This window comes from Trichomycterus rosablanca, chromosome 1 (genome assembly GCF_030014385.1).
Source record: "Trichomycterus rosablanca isolate fTriRos1 chromosome 1, fTriRos1.hap1, whole genome shotgun sequence".
In the NCBI taxonomy this organism is placed as follows: Eukaryota; Metazoa; Chordata; class Actinopteri; order Siluriformes; family Trichomycteridae; genus Trichomycterus; species Trichomycterus rosablanca.
Window position 1 is genome coordinate 83787126 of NC_085988.1, and position 16117 is coordinate 83803242.

A 16117-nucleotide genomic window follows, 5' to 3' on the forward strand; every position below is an offset into this window, starting at 1 on the left:
TGGTGTTGAGTAACAGCGATAACCTTTCAAACATTTACAGTCTGCACGCTTTTACTGAAGCGATTAATGTGGACCGTTTTTTTTTTTTTTTGCATTTTCTCCCCCTTTTTCTCCCCCTTTAGCGCGTCCAATTTTCCAATTTGCATCGTGCTTCCTCTCTGTCCATGCCGAACTCTGCCCTGACCGAGGAGATCGAAGCTAACCCAAATCCCCTCCGAAACATGAGCAGCAGCCGCCTGCATTTTTTCACCCACACATTGACGAGTGTGGCGCCACCTAGCGTTGCATGCGGAGAGACACACCCTAAGAGCACTCCTTCCTCATCTCTTGTGCAGGCGCCTCTAATCAGCCGGCAGAGGTCGTAACTGCACCATTCTGACAGAGAGAGACCCACTTCCGGCCCCTTGTCCCGCCCCCCCAACTGATCAACCGGCCAATCAGCCTCGAGCCGGTAAGGCAGAGCCGAGATTCGATACCATGTATCCGGAATCCAGCTCTGGTTGCAGCGCGTGTTTTTACCGCTGCGCCACCTGAGCGGCTAATGTGGACCGTTTTGTTTACGAAGTGAAACAGAAGCACTTCTAGAGCGCTATGGCTTCTCGAATCTTCAGCTCTTCTGGGTTCATGACCTCCTTCATCAGTCTAGGGCTGGGCGGTATGACTAAAAACTCATATCTCAATATGCTTTTGAGAAGTGGCGATATACGATACGATACGATATAATGTAAACTTAACAGAGTACAATGGCAGACCACTGCCCGTGTTCAGAGTGTTTACATTTTGTATTATTACAACAAACCAGGAGAATCTCACAATCACATTTCTGCTGCTTATTTTACTTCAGATAAATGAGCATCAAAAAATCCCGAAAAAGTTTCATATTTGATCAAGCTTTGCTATCATTGCAAAATGAAAGCGCACGGTAAACAGCAGCACCGCGACCCAGATCAATCACACAGCAGCATAAAATTATAACCGCTGCTTACCTGAGCTTCTCTTCTTCAAATTGAGACCAAATCTGTACCTGTGTGTGGTTCCATTTGGGATTTAATCCACTTATTTGTAAATGTTTTCCTTTATGTTCCCAGAATATTTCCAGAATATTTCCAGCACAAAACTCGACTCTGTTGCGCATCATCCCTACGGAAGCTGAACCTTTTCTAGACAACTGAAACTCGAGTAAATCGATTACTACAAATCATCGATTCCAATTTTTTGCATTGAGGCATCGTTTAATCTATACAACTATATACAGCTCATGGTGTTTCGCACGGACGACTTTTGCTTTTGCACGACGCGTTCACGCTGTGTTCAGGTGACGTGAAGAAGCCGAGGGCTGCGTCCCGAATCTCATACTGGAACAGAACTTAGCACTTAAACCGGGTACTTTTCACGTACAGTTTAATGAATACTACATATTTGGACACGCTCGCCGCTCCGGCGTACTGTTCAGTGTGAACGTAGCGATTTAGGTCGCAGCCGATATTTGATAGCGCGGACTGCAAAATATAGAAGGAGGGAAAATATCGAGGGGCGAACAGACGAGACCGGACAGAGAAAACCACAGAAAGTTTGAGGTCATTTTAAACTGGAAAAAATCAGAGCGTCGTGTTGATACGCCGACTTTTCTTCATTGTAACCACCACAGGCTTTTTTGAAGACTTAGGCACACACACACACACACACACACACCAAATCTACCTCATCTAGGAGATACAATCCTGACAGAACCTCCTACGAACACTACAAACCCTCTTTATGTTCTGTGTGAGCTGTAGCTAAAAACCTTTAGTTCTGAAAGTTGCACAGATTAGAGGATTATGTTCATGTATTATTGTTTATTATTATTTATGCCTTAGTTTCAGGTTGCCTGTATAACTTTTAAAAGTAATTTGATTAATTTTTGATGTTTTGATTTTGCATTTCAAAAATGTTCTCTTTAAACTGTCCTGTATGCAGGAATACAAATCTACAGTTTGTTTTAGGAGACGCGTCTTATTTAATCTTATACGTATTTATTTTTGCTCTTTATTAAAGCAAAAGTATTTCTTATCCCATTACTCGATTAATCGCTGGAATAATCGATAGAATACTCGATTACAAAAATAATCGATAGTTGCAGCCCTAGCGCTGATGTGCCGTTATTTCCTATGAAGTGTGACGGCGGTGCACAAAACCTAACCTAACGTGACTTATTGTAGTAAAACAGCGAGTGAGGAATGTGATTAGTGGAGGAACTTATGATCAGTAATAATGAAGAGAAGTTTAGTGCTCCTGTCTCCTTCTTTTACTACATTAAACCACGTTAAGCTTTATTTTGAACCAGAAGCGTTTTAGACTCTGGGAGAAGCTGATTCTGATTCTCACCATTTCTCAGAAGCTCGAGCTGTAACACAAGTTTAAAAGTGAAACAGGGAGGAGAATCCAGATAAACACAGATACATGTGGAGCTGTAACCCTGGATCTGACGCTTATTCCACACTGATGCAGGTTCAGCTCATATTCACACGCTGATGACATCGAGTTTAGAGGACGTCGAGTACAAGGTCCCGCTGTGCTTTTAGCCGCGTGGAGTATTTTTGACTCTGGAGTAGCTCTTCACTCCCTCCAGATAAACACAGGTTTGTGTGAGTGGAGCCGGCGGTGCAGTCAGAGGTTGGCGAGTGTGTGATGGTACCAGTACGGGCATGTACGGCGTTTTACACACACACACACACACACACACACACACACACACGTAAGCCGCAGGTTCAGGACCGGGCTTCCAGTCAGCAGCGCAGAGGAATGAGGAAAGTGAAGCAGGACCTTCCGACCTTCATCGCTTCCTCTTCCTGTGTGTGTGCGCCACGCTCTGACATTTACAGAAATGTGTGACGGGGTGTAACGGGGGGTGTAACAGTGTTCAGTATTCAGCTGTGCTATGGACCGACCAGGCGCCTACACAGGCGTGAATGGCTGTGTCAGCGGGAGGGTGGACAAAGGGATGCACCCACCCTCGGTGCTCATGCGCCAGCTCTGCGTACAAACCCGTTAAGAGAAAGTGCGCTAGTGTTCTAGTCCCAAGAGAACAACTTTTTTATGAAGCGATCGGGTGGCACCACTGAGATCTGAGTTTTACTAACCAGGGTCCTCACACAGCGCTGAAGACTAGAGATGGGAGGATCGATCGGCAATGTATCGGTACCGGCCGATTTTTAATCAAAATATGCGATCGGCCGATATTTCTCAAATGTGGCCGACCCCCGAGAGCCGATCGCGAGCGGCTAAAGAAACGGTTTATGGTGTTCAGCTGCATATGCGGACAGGAAACACGTCGTCAGTCTGGCAGTTTTTTTTACCGTATGTGACAGACTCATCCAGGACGTTTTGTAAAATTTGTAAAACCAACGTGTCTCGCGGGGGAACCAAAACCAAGACATTTAACACGACTAATCCGATACGGCACTTAAGAGCACACGGGAGAGCGACAGTCCGATCACATCCCAAGTGCTTTGCTATCTTTCAGAGGCTACCGTCCCACAGAGCGCGCAAGCACTAGCGTGTTGGAAAAGCAATAAGGATTTCAGCGATGCTATTTCAGAGTCTGAGTTTAATGACGTCAAATTTTTTTTTAATTATCTATTTTTTTCCCCACTCTAATCGTGTCCAATTACCCTGATTGCGTCCTCTATACTGATTCGACCCTTTTTGCCGCTGACTGAGGACGCCGCTCAACTGACTTGCGCCCCCTCCGGCACGCAGTCAGTACGGCCTGCATTTTTCACCCGCACGAGCCGAGTTCATACACCGAGAGACACCGCGCACGGAGGGTCACACCCCCCTCAGTGTCATTCCTCAGCCCTGTGCAGGCGCCGTCAGTCAACCAGCAGGGGCCGCAGTCGTACCAGTTATGAGGACCTATGATCCGACTCTACCCCTAACCCTGAACAACAGCCAAACGTTGTTCATACTGCCGCCCAACCCAGTCGGAAAGGTAGAGCTGAGTTTCGATACGACGCATCTAGAAACCCAACTCTGGTGAGCTAGCGTACTTTACCGCTGCGCCACCTGAGCGGCTTAATGACTGCAGTTTTTATGATCTAAATTTAATGACTGCAGTATTTTCACTGTATTTGTTTAATTCACTGTTTTTTTCGTTTAAAACATTAAGTGCGATGTTTTATTATTGCAGTATTGACTGTTTAATGTACTTTTTTTTATTTAATTTAATTTAATGATTGCAGTATTTTAACTGTATTTGTTTGATTTACTGTTTAATTACGTTATTGCAGCATTGACTGTTTTATTTACTGTTTAAAAACAATTCGAGATCTACATTTAATGGTTGAAGTTTTTCGTTTAAAATAACCCAGAGTCTGCGTTTAATGACTGCAGTTTTGACTGCATTTATTAAATTAACTTTTTTCTATAATCATTGCACTATTGGCTGTATTTGTTTGATTTGTTTATTTACTGCTAATTTTGTTAAAGATATTATACTGTTTCACATGTTCGTTAAAAATAGTAATAAACCAGTTTAGACCGTGTTTCATGTCTTGCTTGCGCTAAAAATTTTATGTTGCCCCGCCCTCGATCGGTATCGGCTATCGGCCGATTGCGCTGAAAGGAGATCGCGATCGGAAACGCTGATCGGTCCATCTCTACTGAAGACCCCACCCCTTTTCCAGTCCGTTTTTTTCCCACCCAGCAGATTTTAGTGCCTGATTTTAGTCTGCTGCCCAGCCGACCGGTAGCAGAGCTGAGATTCGAAATCGAATTCAAGCGCTGGTGTGCCAGTGGAAAACTGATCTGAGTTTTAATCCTAGTGTGTGTCTCAGTTGCGGCCTCTGCTGTCCGGTTGGGGCGTCTGCACTGGTGATCGGTTTGTGACTCCACTTCGGAAAGATAACTTGCGTTACCTACCTGCGTGTCAGAGGTCTCAGTGCTCCTCAGCCAGCGCGTGAGAAGATACCAGTAGCGTGATTCCAACGGGAGGGAACTAGGGGACCGTTAGATTGGGAGCAGGATCACAGATGGCGGCTGCTGAGTCAGTATGAAGTCAGTACGGAGCTGTTCGGTCTGTAAAACGTTTGCAAAATACTAGACCTGTAATGCCAAGTTCACACTACACGACTTTCCATGTCGTCGGGTCTCTGTACAGTTCACACTACACGACTGGATCTCTTGTAATCGGGAGTCTTTCAGGTCGGTGTGTATTTCACACTACACGACTGATACACCATCTATCACCAGGAGGAATCTCAGGCGAGCTTCTCTGGTCTCCCAAACTACGTTTTGTCACGTAAAAACTCGAGGGGTTTAATGACACCACGTCCAAAAATACACGTCAACAATAAGCGAGAGATCAAAGTTTGTGTGCTGATGTGCGGCGTAAAAGCAAGAAGGAAAAATAAATGAATCTGAGTGGATTTGGCAACGTGGCCAGCATGGATTGTTCTATAGTGAGTTGGATAGTAAGTTAATAAATATTTTTTGCAATGCAGCGTGGGTATTACGTTTTGTAGAGAACGATCAGGTCAGAAATACTGTAAAACTTGTGTGTGTGTGCTGATGTATTTTGATATAAACTATATTACCCCCCTGTCCCGCGTTTTAACACTACTGCCTTGCGTTTCCCCTCACACCGTATCTTGCGTTCTCATTGGCTGTTCGACACAGCATTCGTTGCCAGTCGGCCGACTCATATCCAGATATTTAGCTAGCTAGATATTTATCTTCAGCCGCTCGGATCGAGTCATTGAACAGTTCACACATAGCGGTCGAGAGCTTGCTCCCGAGTCGGCAAATTTAACGCCGACCAGTCGCCGGGCGAAAATCAGGGCAAAAACCGTGTGGTGTGGACCAGGCATTACGTGTTGACGTTACTCACTCGTGTTTCATGATTGGCTCTGGTCAGGGCTCTAGAGTGCGACCTAATCTCACCGGTGCGACTGAAAAAAATCTGAGGTCGCACCGGTGCGACCAGCCGTTCGAGGGGAAACAAAGTCTCAGCGACTCTGAAAGTCTCCCTGTGCTTCAACAACAGACACACATCAGGCCCATGTCGTGGTCTAGACCAATCAGAGATAGTGAAGGGCGGGACAATATTGTAGCAGCGATACGTGAGCGACATTCAGCTCAGCCAATCAGAATGCAGCACCCGGTTTATACATGTGCGTTCGGACGTTATGCAGTTAGTATGGCCCCAGAATTGAAGTTGGGGTGCTGGAGCTCGGCGGTGTAAAGTGCTGTAACGCTCATTGAAGTCCTGACTAAACAGTTAAAGTGACTCGACCCTGTCGTGCACCTTTATTCCCACACCTCCACCACCGCACAGCAAAAGACCCGTAGCATCCCCACCGGACAGCGGCTGAGTGAGCCGACCCTCTACGGTAGCAAGTGGCTAATGCCAGCGGTAAAGTGCGGCGATAGCGAAAGTAAAAACACGACAATATTTGTGTTAAGTTAAATATTAAAATAACTAAAAGGCAATGAAATATCAGAATGCATGTCATCACAATACACAGTGAGTGGACAGCAAGCGATTTTGGAAAATCTGTGTAACCTGCTTAACGTTACTAGACCTATGTGTATATATATATATATATATATATATATATATATATATATATATATACAGTGTATCACAAAAGTGAGTACACCCCTCACATTTCTGCAGATATTTAAGTATATCTTTTCATGGGACAACACTGACAAAATGACACTTTGACACAATGAAAAGTAGTCTGTGTGCAGCTTATATAACAGTGTAAATTTATTCTTCCCTTAAAATAACTCAATATACAGCCATTAATGTCTAAACCACCGGCAACAAAAGTGAGTACACCCCTAAGAGACTACACCCCTAAATGTCCAAATTGAGCACTGCTTGTCATTTTCCCTCCAAAATGTCATGTGATTTGTTAGTGTTACTAGGTCTCAGGTGTGCATAGGGAGCAGGTGTGTTCAATTTAGTAGTACAGCTCTCACACTCTCTCATACTGGTCACTGAAAGTTCCAACATGGCACCTCATGGCAAAGAACTCTCTGAGGATCTTAAAAGATGAATTGTTGCGCTACATGAAGATGGCCAAGGCTACAAGAAGATTGCCAACACCCTGAAACTGAGCTGCAGCACAGTGGCCAAGATCATCCAGTGTTTTAAAAGAGCAGGGTCCACTCAGAACAGACCTCGCGTTGGTCGTCCAAAGAAGCTGAGTGCACGTGCTTAGCGTCACATCCAACTGCTGTCTTTGAAAGATAGGCGCAGGAGTGCTGTCAGCATTGCTGCAGAGATTGAAAAGGTGGGGGGTCAGCCTGTCAGTGCTCAGACCATACGCCGCACACTACATCAAATTGGTCTGCATGGCTGTCACCCCAGAAGGAAGCCTCTTCTGAAGTCTCTACACAAGAAAGCCTGCAAACAGTTTGCTGAAGACATGTCAACAAAGGACATGGATTACTGGAACCATGTCCTATGGTCTGATGAGACCAAGATACATTTGTTTGGTTCAGATGGTCTCAAGCATGTGTGGCGGCAATCAGGTGAGGAGTACAAAGATAAGTGTGTCATGCCTACAGTCAAGCATGGTGGTGGGAATGCCATGGTCTGGGGCTGCATGAGTGCAGCAGGTGTTGGGGAGTTACATTTCATTGAGGGACACATGAACTCCAATATGTATTGTGAAATACTGAAGCAGAGCATGATCCCCTCCCTCCGGAAACTGGGTCGCAGGGCAGTGTTCCAGCATGATAATGACCCCAAACACACCTCTAAGACGACCACTGCTTTATTGAAGAGGCTGAGGGTAAAGGTGATGGACTGGCCAAGCATGTCTCCAGACCTAAACACAATAGAACATCTTTGGGGCATCCTCAAGCGGAAGGTGGAGGAGCGCAAAGTCTCGAATATCCACCAGCTCCGTGATGTCGTCATGGAGGAGTGGAAAAGCATTCCAGTGGCAACCTGTGAAGCTCTGGTAAACTCCGTGCCCAGGAGAGTTAAGGCAGTTCTGGGAAATAATGGTGGCCACACAAAATATTGACACTTCAGGAACTTTCACTAAGGGGTGTACTCACTTTTGTTGCTGGTGGTTTAGACATTAATGGCTGTATATTGAGTTATTTTGAGGGAAGAATAAATTTACACTGTTATATAAGCTGCACACAGACTACTTTTCATTGTGTCAAAGTGTCATTTTGTCAGTGTTGTCCCATGAAAAGATATACTTAAATATCTGCAGAAATGTGAGGGGTGTACTCACTTTTGTGATACACTGTATATCACGAAAGTGAGTACACCCCTCACATTTCTGCAAATATTTTATTATATCTTTTCATGGGACAACACTATAGACATAAAACTTGGATATAACTTAGAGTAGTCAGTGTACAACTTGTATAGCAGTGTAGATTTACTGTCTTCTGAAAATAACTCAACACACAGCCATTAATGTCTAAATAGCTGGCAACATAAGTGAGTACACCCCACAGTGAACATGTCCAAATTGTGCCCAAAGTGTCAATATTTTGTGTGACCACCATTATTATCACTGCCTTAACCCTCCTGGGCATGGAATTCACCAGAGCTGCACAGGTTGCTACTGGAATCCTCTTCCACTCCTCCGTGATGACATCACAGAGCTGGTGGATGTTAGACACCTTAAACTCCTCCACCTTCCACTTGAGGATGCGCCACAGGTGCTCAATTGGGTTTAGTCCATCACCTTTACCTTCAGCTTCCTCAGCAAGGCAGTTGTCATCTTGGAGGTTGTGTTTGGGGTCGTTATCCTGTTGGAAAACTGCCATGAGGCCCTGTTTTCGAAGGAAGGGGATCATGCTCTGTTTCAGAATGTCACAGTACATGTTGGAATTCATGTTTTCCTCAATGAACTGCAGCTCCCCAGTGCCAGCAACACTCATGCAGCCCAAGACCATGATGCTACCACCACCATGCTTGACTGTAGGTAAGATACAGTTGTCTTGGTACTTCTCACCAGGGCGCCGCCACACATGCTGGACACCATCTGAGCCAAACAAGTTTATCTTGGTCTCGTCAGACCACAGGGCATTCCAGTAATCCATGTTCTTGGACTGCTTGTCTTCAGCAAACTGTTTGCTGGCTTTCTTGTGCGTCAGCTTCCTTCTGGGATGACGACCATGCAGACCAAGTTGATGCAGTGTGCGGTGTATGGTCTGAGCACTGACAGGCTGACGTCCCACGTCTTCAACCTCTGCAGCAATGCTGGCAGCACTCATGTGTCTATTTTTTAAAGCCAACCTCTGGATATGACGCCGAACACGTGGACTCAACTTCTTTGGTCGACCCTGGCGAAGCCTGTTCCGAGTGGAACCTGTCCTGGAAAACCACTGTATGACCTTGGCAACCATGCTGTAGCTCAGTTTCAGGGTGTTAGCAATCTTCTTATAGCCCAGGCCATCTTTGTGGAGAGCAACAATTCTATTTCTCACATCCTCAGAGAGTTCTTTGCCATGAGGTGCCATGTTGAATATCCAGAGGCCAGTATGAGAGAATTGTACCCAAAACACCAAATTTAACAGTCCTGCTCCCCATTTACACCTGGGACCTTGACACATGACACCAGGGAGGGACAACGACACATTTGGGCACAATTTGGACATGTTCACTGTGGGGTGTACTCACTTATGTTGCAGCTATTTAGACATTAATGGCTGTGTGTTGAGTTATTTTCAGAAGACAGTAAATCTACACTGCTATACAAGCTGTACACTGACTACTCTAAGTTATATCCAAGTTTCATGTCTATAGTGTTGTCCCATGAAAAGATATAATGAAATATTTGCAGAAATGTGAGGGGTGTACTCACTTTCGTGATACACTGTATATATACAGTACCAGTCAAAAGTTTGGACACGCTTTCTCATTCCTGTGGTTTTTCTTGATTTTTTTTTAATTTTCAACATTGTACATTAATAATGAAGACGTCCAAACTATGAAGGAACACGTATGGAATTATGTAGTGAACAAAAAAGTGTTAAACAAACCAGAATATGTTTTATATTTTATATTCTTTAAAGTAGCCATCTTTTGCTCTAAAACAGCTTTGCACACTTTTGTTATTTTCTCAGTCAGCTTCATGAGGTGCCGCCTGGAACGGTTTTCAATTAACGTTTGTGCTTTGTCTAGAGTTAATTTCTGGAATTTCTTGCTTTTTTAATGTGTTGTGCTGTGCAGAGGTAGAGTTGGTAAAATATAAAACATATTCTGGTTTAACATTTTTTTGTTCACTACATAATTCCATACGTGTTCCTTCATAGTTTGGACGTCTTCAGTATTAATCTACAATGTAGAAAATAAAAATAATCAAGAAAAACCACTGAAGAGAAGGTGTGTCCTAACTTTTGACTGGTACTGTGTATAAAAGATACGGTAAAGCCGATAATATAATGCACTGCATTTACTGTAAAGAGCATGGGAAGACCATGGCCGGCAATAGTGCATTTGTGACTGGTTCTAATACATTTCGAATTGAAACGCTGAGAAAGCACAATGCATCTATAAAACACATTACATGCCGCGATAAATGCACTGTCCAAGTCTCGCCTCTCCCCGCTGCCTTTCAGCGGCATGTTCACCAGATTGTTAGTTCATCATTTACAAGTCAATATTGCCTATATAGGGTGTGTTGGAAAAGCTAGATCTCTCTCTACATGGACGCATTTGACGTCGTCCTGTGCTGCGCTCCCGAGAAGGAGGCTGTTCGAAATCCTAGATGCCGTAATATCCTCACTACTGAGGCGTCTTAATATTTCAATGTCATTTTGGCTCAAGAACGAGTGAGCGTCCGACGCTGCCTTAGTGATCAAGGCAATCCCAAAATTCATCGTTCAAAATGTGGTACAAATCTCACTGATTGGTCCATTGGATCTACCAGCAGGGCTCTAGCCTAACTTTTTTTTGTTAGGTGCACCAGCACAAAAGTTAGGCTAGAGCCCTGCTGGTAGATCCAATGGACCAATCGGTGAGATTTGTACCACATTTTGGGAGCATCTACCATGGGTCGCGCCCATTGCAAACCATGTATTCAATGTAGTTGGATGGGTGAGGAGAGTTGTCCACATACTTTTGGCCATTAGTGTACTGCCACAACCACACACACACACACACGCACACACACTGAGTGAAAGTGGTCATTACGCTACTGTAATGATAGCTGTGTGTGTAAGGGGCTGGCACAGTTGTGGGGGGGGGGGGGGGGGGGGGTGAAGGGGACTAATGAAGACATCTGAAACTACACTATAGTATTTGGACGCCTGACCATGAGCTTGTCGGCCGTCCCATTTCAAAAACAAATGGTATTAATTAAAACAGAGTGACCTCTGTGTGATTTTGCTCTTCTGAGAAGCTTCTCACCAGACTTTGAAGTACAGTACGTCTGTGTATGGGAATTTGTGTCCATTTTAGGCGTGTTGGGGGCCAGATGGAGTAAAAAATACACCACCACGGGGCCACGACTCTTCTATAATAAAAGAAATAGATATAACGGAGCTCCTGATTACTAACAATCCCACTTCCTGTTTATCTGAGTGATTGATGATCTGTCGTCCACAGTGTCGTGTGACGGGGAGATTATTATACTTCTTCAAATGAAACATACCCGCTTCCCTCTGAACTCCCAACGCGCCTGAAATCTTCTGCGTTTGGCGTCTAGTTTTCGTTTCTCAGGTTTGTAGGTGTGACGTTAATGTTTTGAGTTGGAGGTAAAAAGACGGTGAGAGTTTTAGATTCGTTTAGTGTGAGAGCGCCACCCAGAGGTCAAACAGTTTGTTGTTTTCAATGCCCCGCAGGTCGTGGTTTGGACGCCCCGACTTTATTAGTACAGTCGAACCTCGGTTTTCGTATGATCCGGTTCCGTCGACTTTCGTCGTTTTTTTCCTACCTCGAGTTTCGAACACTGACTCGGTTTTCGTTAAACCGCACCGATCGCGTCCGGCCATTTCCCACGTGACTCGGTACGGCCCAACGTGAACAAAGACTCGCGCGGCCATGTCGGGGTATCCCTCTGCCTTCCTCACTGCCTTCCATACGCCAACAGGACTCCTCAATAAAGTTAATGTGATGTTAAATGTTCATTTATCCATTTCATTACTTATTTATAATGTGGCATCTGCCACTGTGGATAGGGGGGCGGAGCGGGCGTTACCCAGAAGCACTCGCGTTCTCTGTTGTATGTGTTTATTGGGTTTGTTTGTTATTTGGTGTTCTGTTTAACATGTTAGTTGTGCATAAGTGTGTTTGTTTAATTAGGTGTCGAATCTAAAACTTTTTTTTTTTTTTTTTTTTTTTTCCCTTTTTCTCCCCCTTTAGCGCATCCAATCGTTCAGTTTGCGTCGTGCTTCCTCTCTGTCTATGCCGAACCCTGCCGTGACCGAGGAGATCGAAGCTAACCCATATCCCCACCCACACATTGATGAGTGTTGCGCCACCTAGCGTTGCATGCGGAGAGACGCACCCTAAGGGCACTCTTCCTCATCTCTGTGCAGGCGCCTCTAATCAGCCGGCAGAGGTCGTGATCGCATTCTGACAGAGAGAGACCCACATCCGGTTCTTTGTCCCACCCCCCCAACTGAGCAACCGGCCAATCGTTGCTCATACAGCCGCTCAGCCTCGGACCGGTGAAGCAGAGCTGGATTCGATACCACGTACTCAGAATCCAGCCCTGGTTGCAGCGTGTCTTTTTACTAGAGATGGACCGATCGGGGTTTTTGGCACCGATTCCGATCTCCGATCTCCTTTCAGGGACATCGGCCGATAGCCGATTCCGATCGGGGGGGTGGGGGGGGGGGGTGGATTAGCAGTAAATAAACTTAAAAAGAGCCTCACAGTGAAGACAAACCAGAGCAGCACGTGTGTGTTTGTGTGTTTGTGTGTTTGTGTGTTTGTGTGTTTGTGTGTTTGTGTGTTTGTTTGTGTGTGTGTTTGTGTGTGTGTGTGTGTGTTTGTGTGTGTGTGTGTGTGTGTGCCTTTAAGAGAAATGATCTGTTCACTGTATCGCTTAAAGTGATTCACGATTCACGCGAAGCGTAAGTTTCTCTTCTCGGTTATCTCTCCGTGTTTACTGTTATTAATTAAATGTCGTGGTTTTAAATAAACACCAACTACTACAGAACATTCTGTGTGACTCTCTTACATTAAAAAGCTTCATTACACTGTTATTACCACAGATCTGTAACCGAGTCAGACTCGTTCCGTCTAAGGAGCTAAAAGTTTTCTAAAAGTTCAGCAGATGATCCTGAACTAACGAATTTGGTAATGAATAAACTTTTGCCTCTGATTGGCTCTGTAACGTTTTCTGTTCTCATCTACATCACAAGTAAGAACCGCTTACGATTTACCAAAGTGAACCAGGAGTTTATATAACGTGCTGATAGAATCGACTCAGATGTGACCGGGTTGAATTATCTTTTTAAAGTAAATATTACAATCAGCAAAATTACATCGTAAGAGCTTTCACGATGGTTTCTGTACGATGGCTGATGAATGGTGATGTGATGGTTGGTGCTTCGTAGCTCAAAGTCTGGATCAATCCACTGAGCTGTTAACTTAACGTGATCTTTATATATCACACGATCGGATCGGCTACTTTTAGGAAATATCGCCGATCGCCGATAGCATATTTTGATTAAAAATCGGCCGATACCGATTCATAGCCGATCGATCGTCCCATCTCTACTTTTTACCGCTGCGCCACCTGAGCGGCTCTCGAACCTAAAACTTACCGTAACAGTGTTGCGCGGGGATAAGAATGACGTGGCTACAATAGCGGGTGTTGAAGGTGTGTGTGTGTGTGTACGTGTATCTTGAACCGTGTATCCAATAAAAAGAGCTGATCCTGTTGTCATGGCAACTCGCGACTCTGTCTCTTCTACGCCGACGCTACAATAATCGTTTCTTATTCTCTATAAAATGTAATTTTGTTAATATTTTTGCCTTTCAGGAACGCATTAATTGTGTTTACTTTATTCCTCATGGGAATTATTGTTTCGTTTTTCGTATGTTTCGACTTTCGAACGGCCTTCTCGACGAAAACCGAGGTTTGACTGTACGGCGTTCCTAATAAAGTGGTCAGTGTGTATTAATCGTAGACTGGTGATTTTTTTCTCTTCTCTGGTCTCCAGGTCATGAGTGCGGTGAGGAGAACGTCTTTGGAGAACAGCCTCACCTGGAGCTCACCTGTCTACCAGAAAGCAGCATCGCAGCATGAGTAAGCACACACACACACACACACACACACACACACACACACACACACACACACACACCTTCATGTGTCCTGCGTCTTAAAATGTTGATACACCTTGATCTTGGCGTCTTGACCTCACGAGTCGGCTGAGTTGGGTGGGTGGGGGGGGGTCTCTTGACCTCAGGTAGGGTTGGCTGAGTTGGGTGGGTGGGGTGGTCACTATATGGGTCTTTATATAGTTTCCAGGCTGATCTAATTAATGGCATTTTTTTAAGTCAGAAAAACTTGGGACACTGTGGAAAGTGTTTCCTACACTCATTTGTTAGTCTTCATTTGTTATTGTTGTTATTTGTTATTATTTAGTTTTTCCACCTCATTACTAGCCCTGAATTGCCCCCGTCCCATCTTTTTTGGAATGTGTTGCAGGCCTGAAATGCAGGAATGGATGTTTATTAATAAAAGAAATGAAGTTGAGCAGATAAAACATGAAATATCTCAGGTTCATCCTGTCTGACATCAAATAAAAGTCAAAGTAAATGTAATAAACACTGTGTCCCAACTTTTTCTGATTTGGGGTTGTAGCATTTTACGTTGTTATTAAGCGCTCGAGTTCGGTTGATGCATGACGTCCCGTCTGGTGTCTACACAGACTTGATTAGGTATGTCTGAGGGGGGTTGCCGAAGCCCTGTGACAAATTGTGTTTCCTGGGGGAGCCGGACCCGCTGAGACCCTGACTAGGATAAATAGTTTGATTGTTTTATTTTATTTCTATCTCGTTAGCCAACACTGTTCCTTTAGTTTGGAAGAACCTCCCTTGAGACTCATGATGATGTCAATACGCACCTACCTTATGCTTTGTGTGGTGACTGATGGAGGGCGTGTCTCTGAGATTCTGACCAATCAAAGGACGTTACTCTTAAATATGAACTTGATATGAGCGACTGAACTTGGCCACCAGTGTGTGGAATTTTCACTTCATACAGTGCTGGAGGTATGGAAAGCTCCCGGGTGTGTAGTGGAGACGTTAAATAGAGCACCATCCAGCCTTTCCTTACTCAGATGTTGCCAGTGGTGTCTGTTGGACGCCCGGTCGGGATGGTAGCACAGCCGGGACTTGAACCCTGCTAATTTCTTAGTACAGAACTTCAGGGTCAAACTTTTTTCTAGTGACCTACTGTTTATTAATCTACTTAATTAATAAACTTGGTGGCAATCTGGTCCCCCTGTGGTTTACAAGATGTAAAGTAAAGCCTCCACATGGGGGCGCTCACGTACGAATGCATTCTGTGTTTATGTCCCTGTTAAAATGTTTTTATTTTTCTCTGCAACCCACTCAAGGGTCCAGACCAGGACTTCAGTACTGTCTGATCCACACATATACACACTCTTACTTGAGTATGAGTATGTTGGAGCTGGTTAATAGCGGGGTGGGGGGTGTGATGGAGCTGGGTGAGGTGGGAGTGGACTCTAACCTAAAGACTCGTGACTCGACTCGGACTCTAGCCTAAAGACTCGTGACTCGACTCGGACTCTAGCCTAAAGACTCGTGACTCGACTCGGACTCTAGCCTAAAGACTCGTGACTCGACTCGGACTCTAGCCTAAAGACTCGTGACTCGACTCTGACTCTAGCCTAAAGACTCGTGACTCGACTCTGACTCTAGCCTAAAGACTCGTGACTCGACTCGGACTCTAGCCTAAAGACTCGTGACTTGACTCGGACTCTAACCTAAAGACTCGTGACTTGACTCGGACTCTAGCCTAAAGACTCGTGAATCGACTCGGACTCTAGCCTAAAGACTCGTGACTTGACTCGGACTCTAGCCTAAAGACTCGTGAATCGACTCGGACTCTAGCCTAAAGACTCGTGACTCGACTCGGACTCTAGCATAAAGACTCGTGACTTGACTCGG

At 44.9% G+C, this 16117-nt stretch overlaps 1 protein-coding gene across 2 annotated transcripts in view; it reads left to right on the plus strand.

Moving 5' to 3' along the window:
- Nucleotides 1-16117, plus strand: part of usp6nl (USP6 N-terminal like) — a 106758-nt gene that overhangs the window by 17479 nt on the left and 73162 nt on the right. The window contains exon 2 of one of the 2 annotated variants that reach the window (XM_062996870.1): nucleotides 14140-14225. In XM_062996870.1, the coding sequence (XP_062852940.1) occupies nucleotides 14222-14225 (4 nt within the window). In that variant the 5' untranslated portion in view covers nucleotides 14140-14221. Of the gene's footprint in view, nucleotides 1-14139; nucleotides 14226-16117 lie in introns of those variants that run through there. The other variant, XM_062996877.1, reaches the window with a different exon arrangement.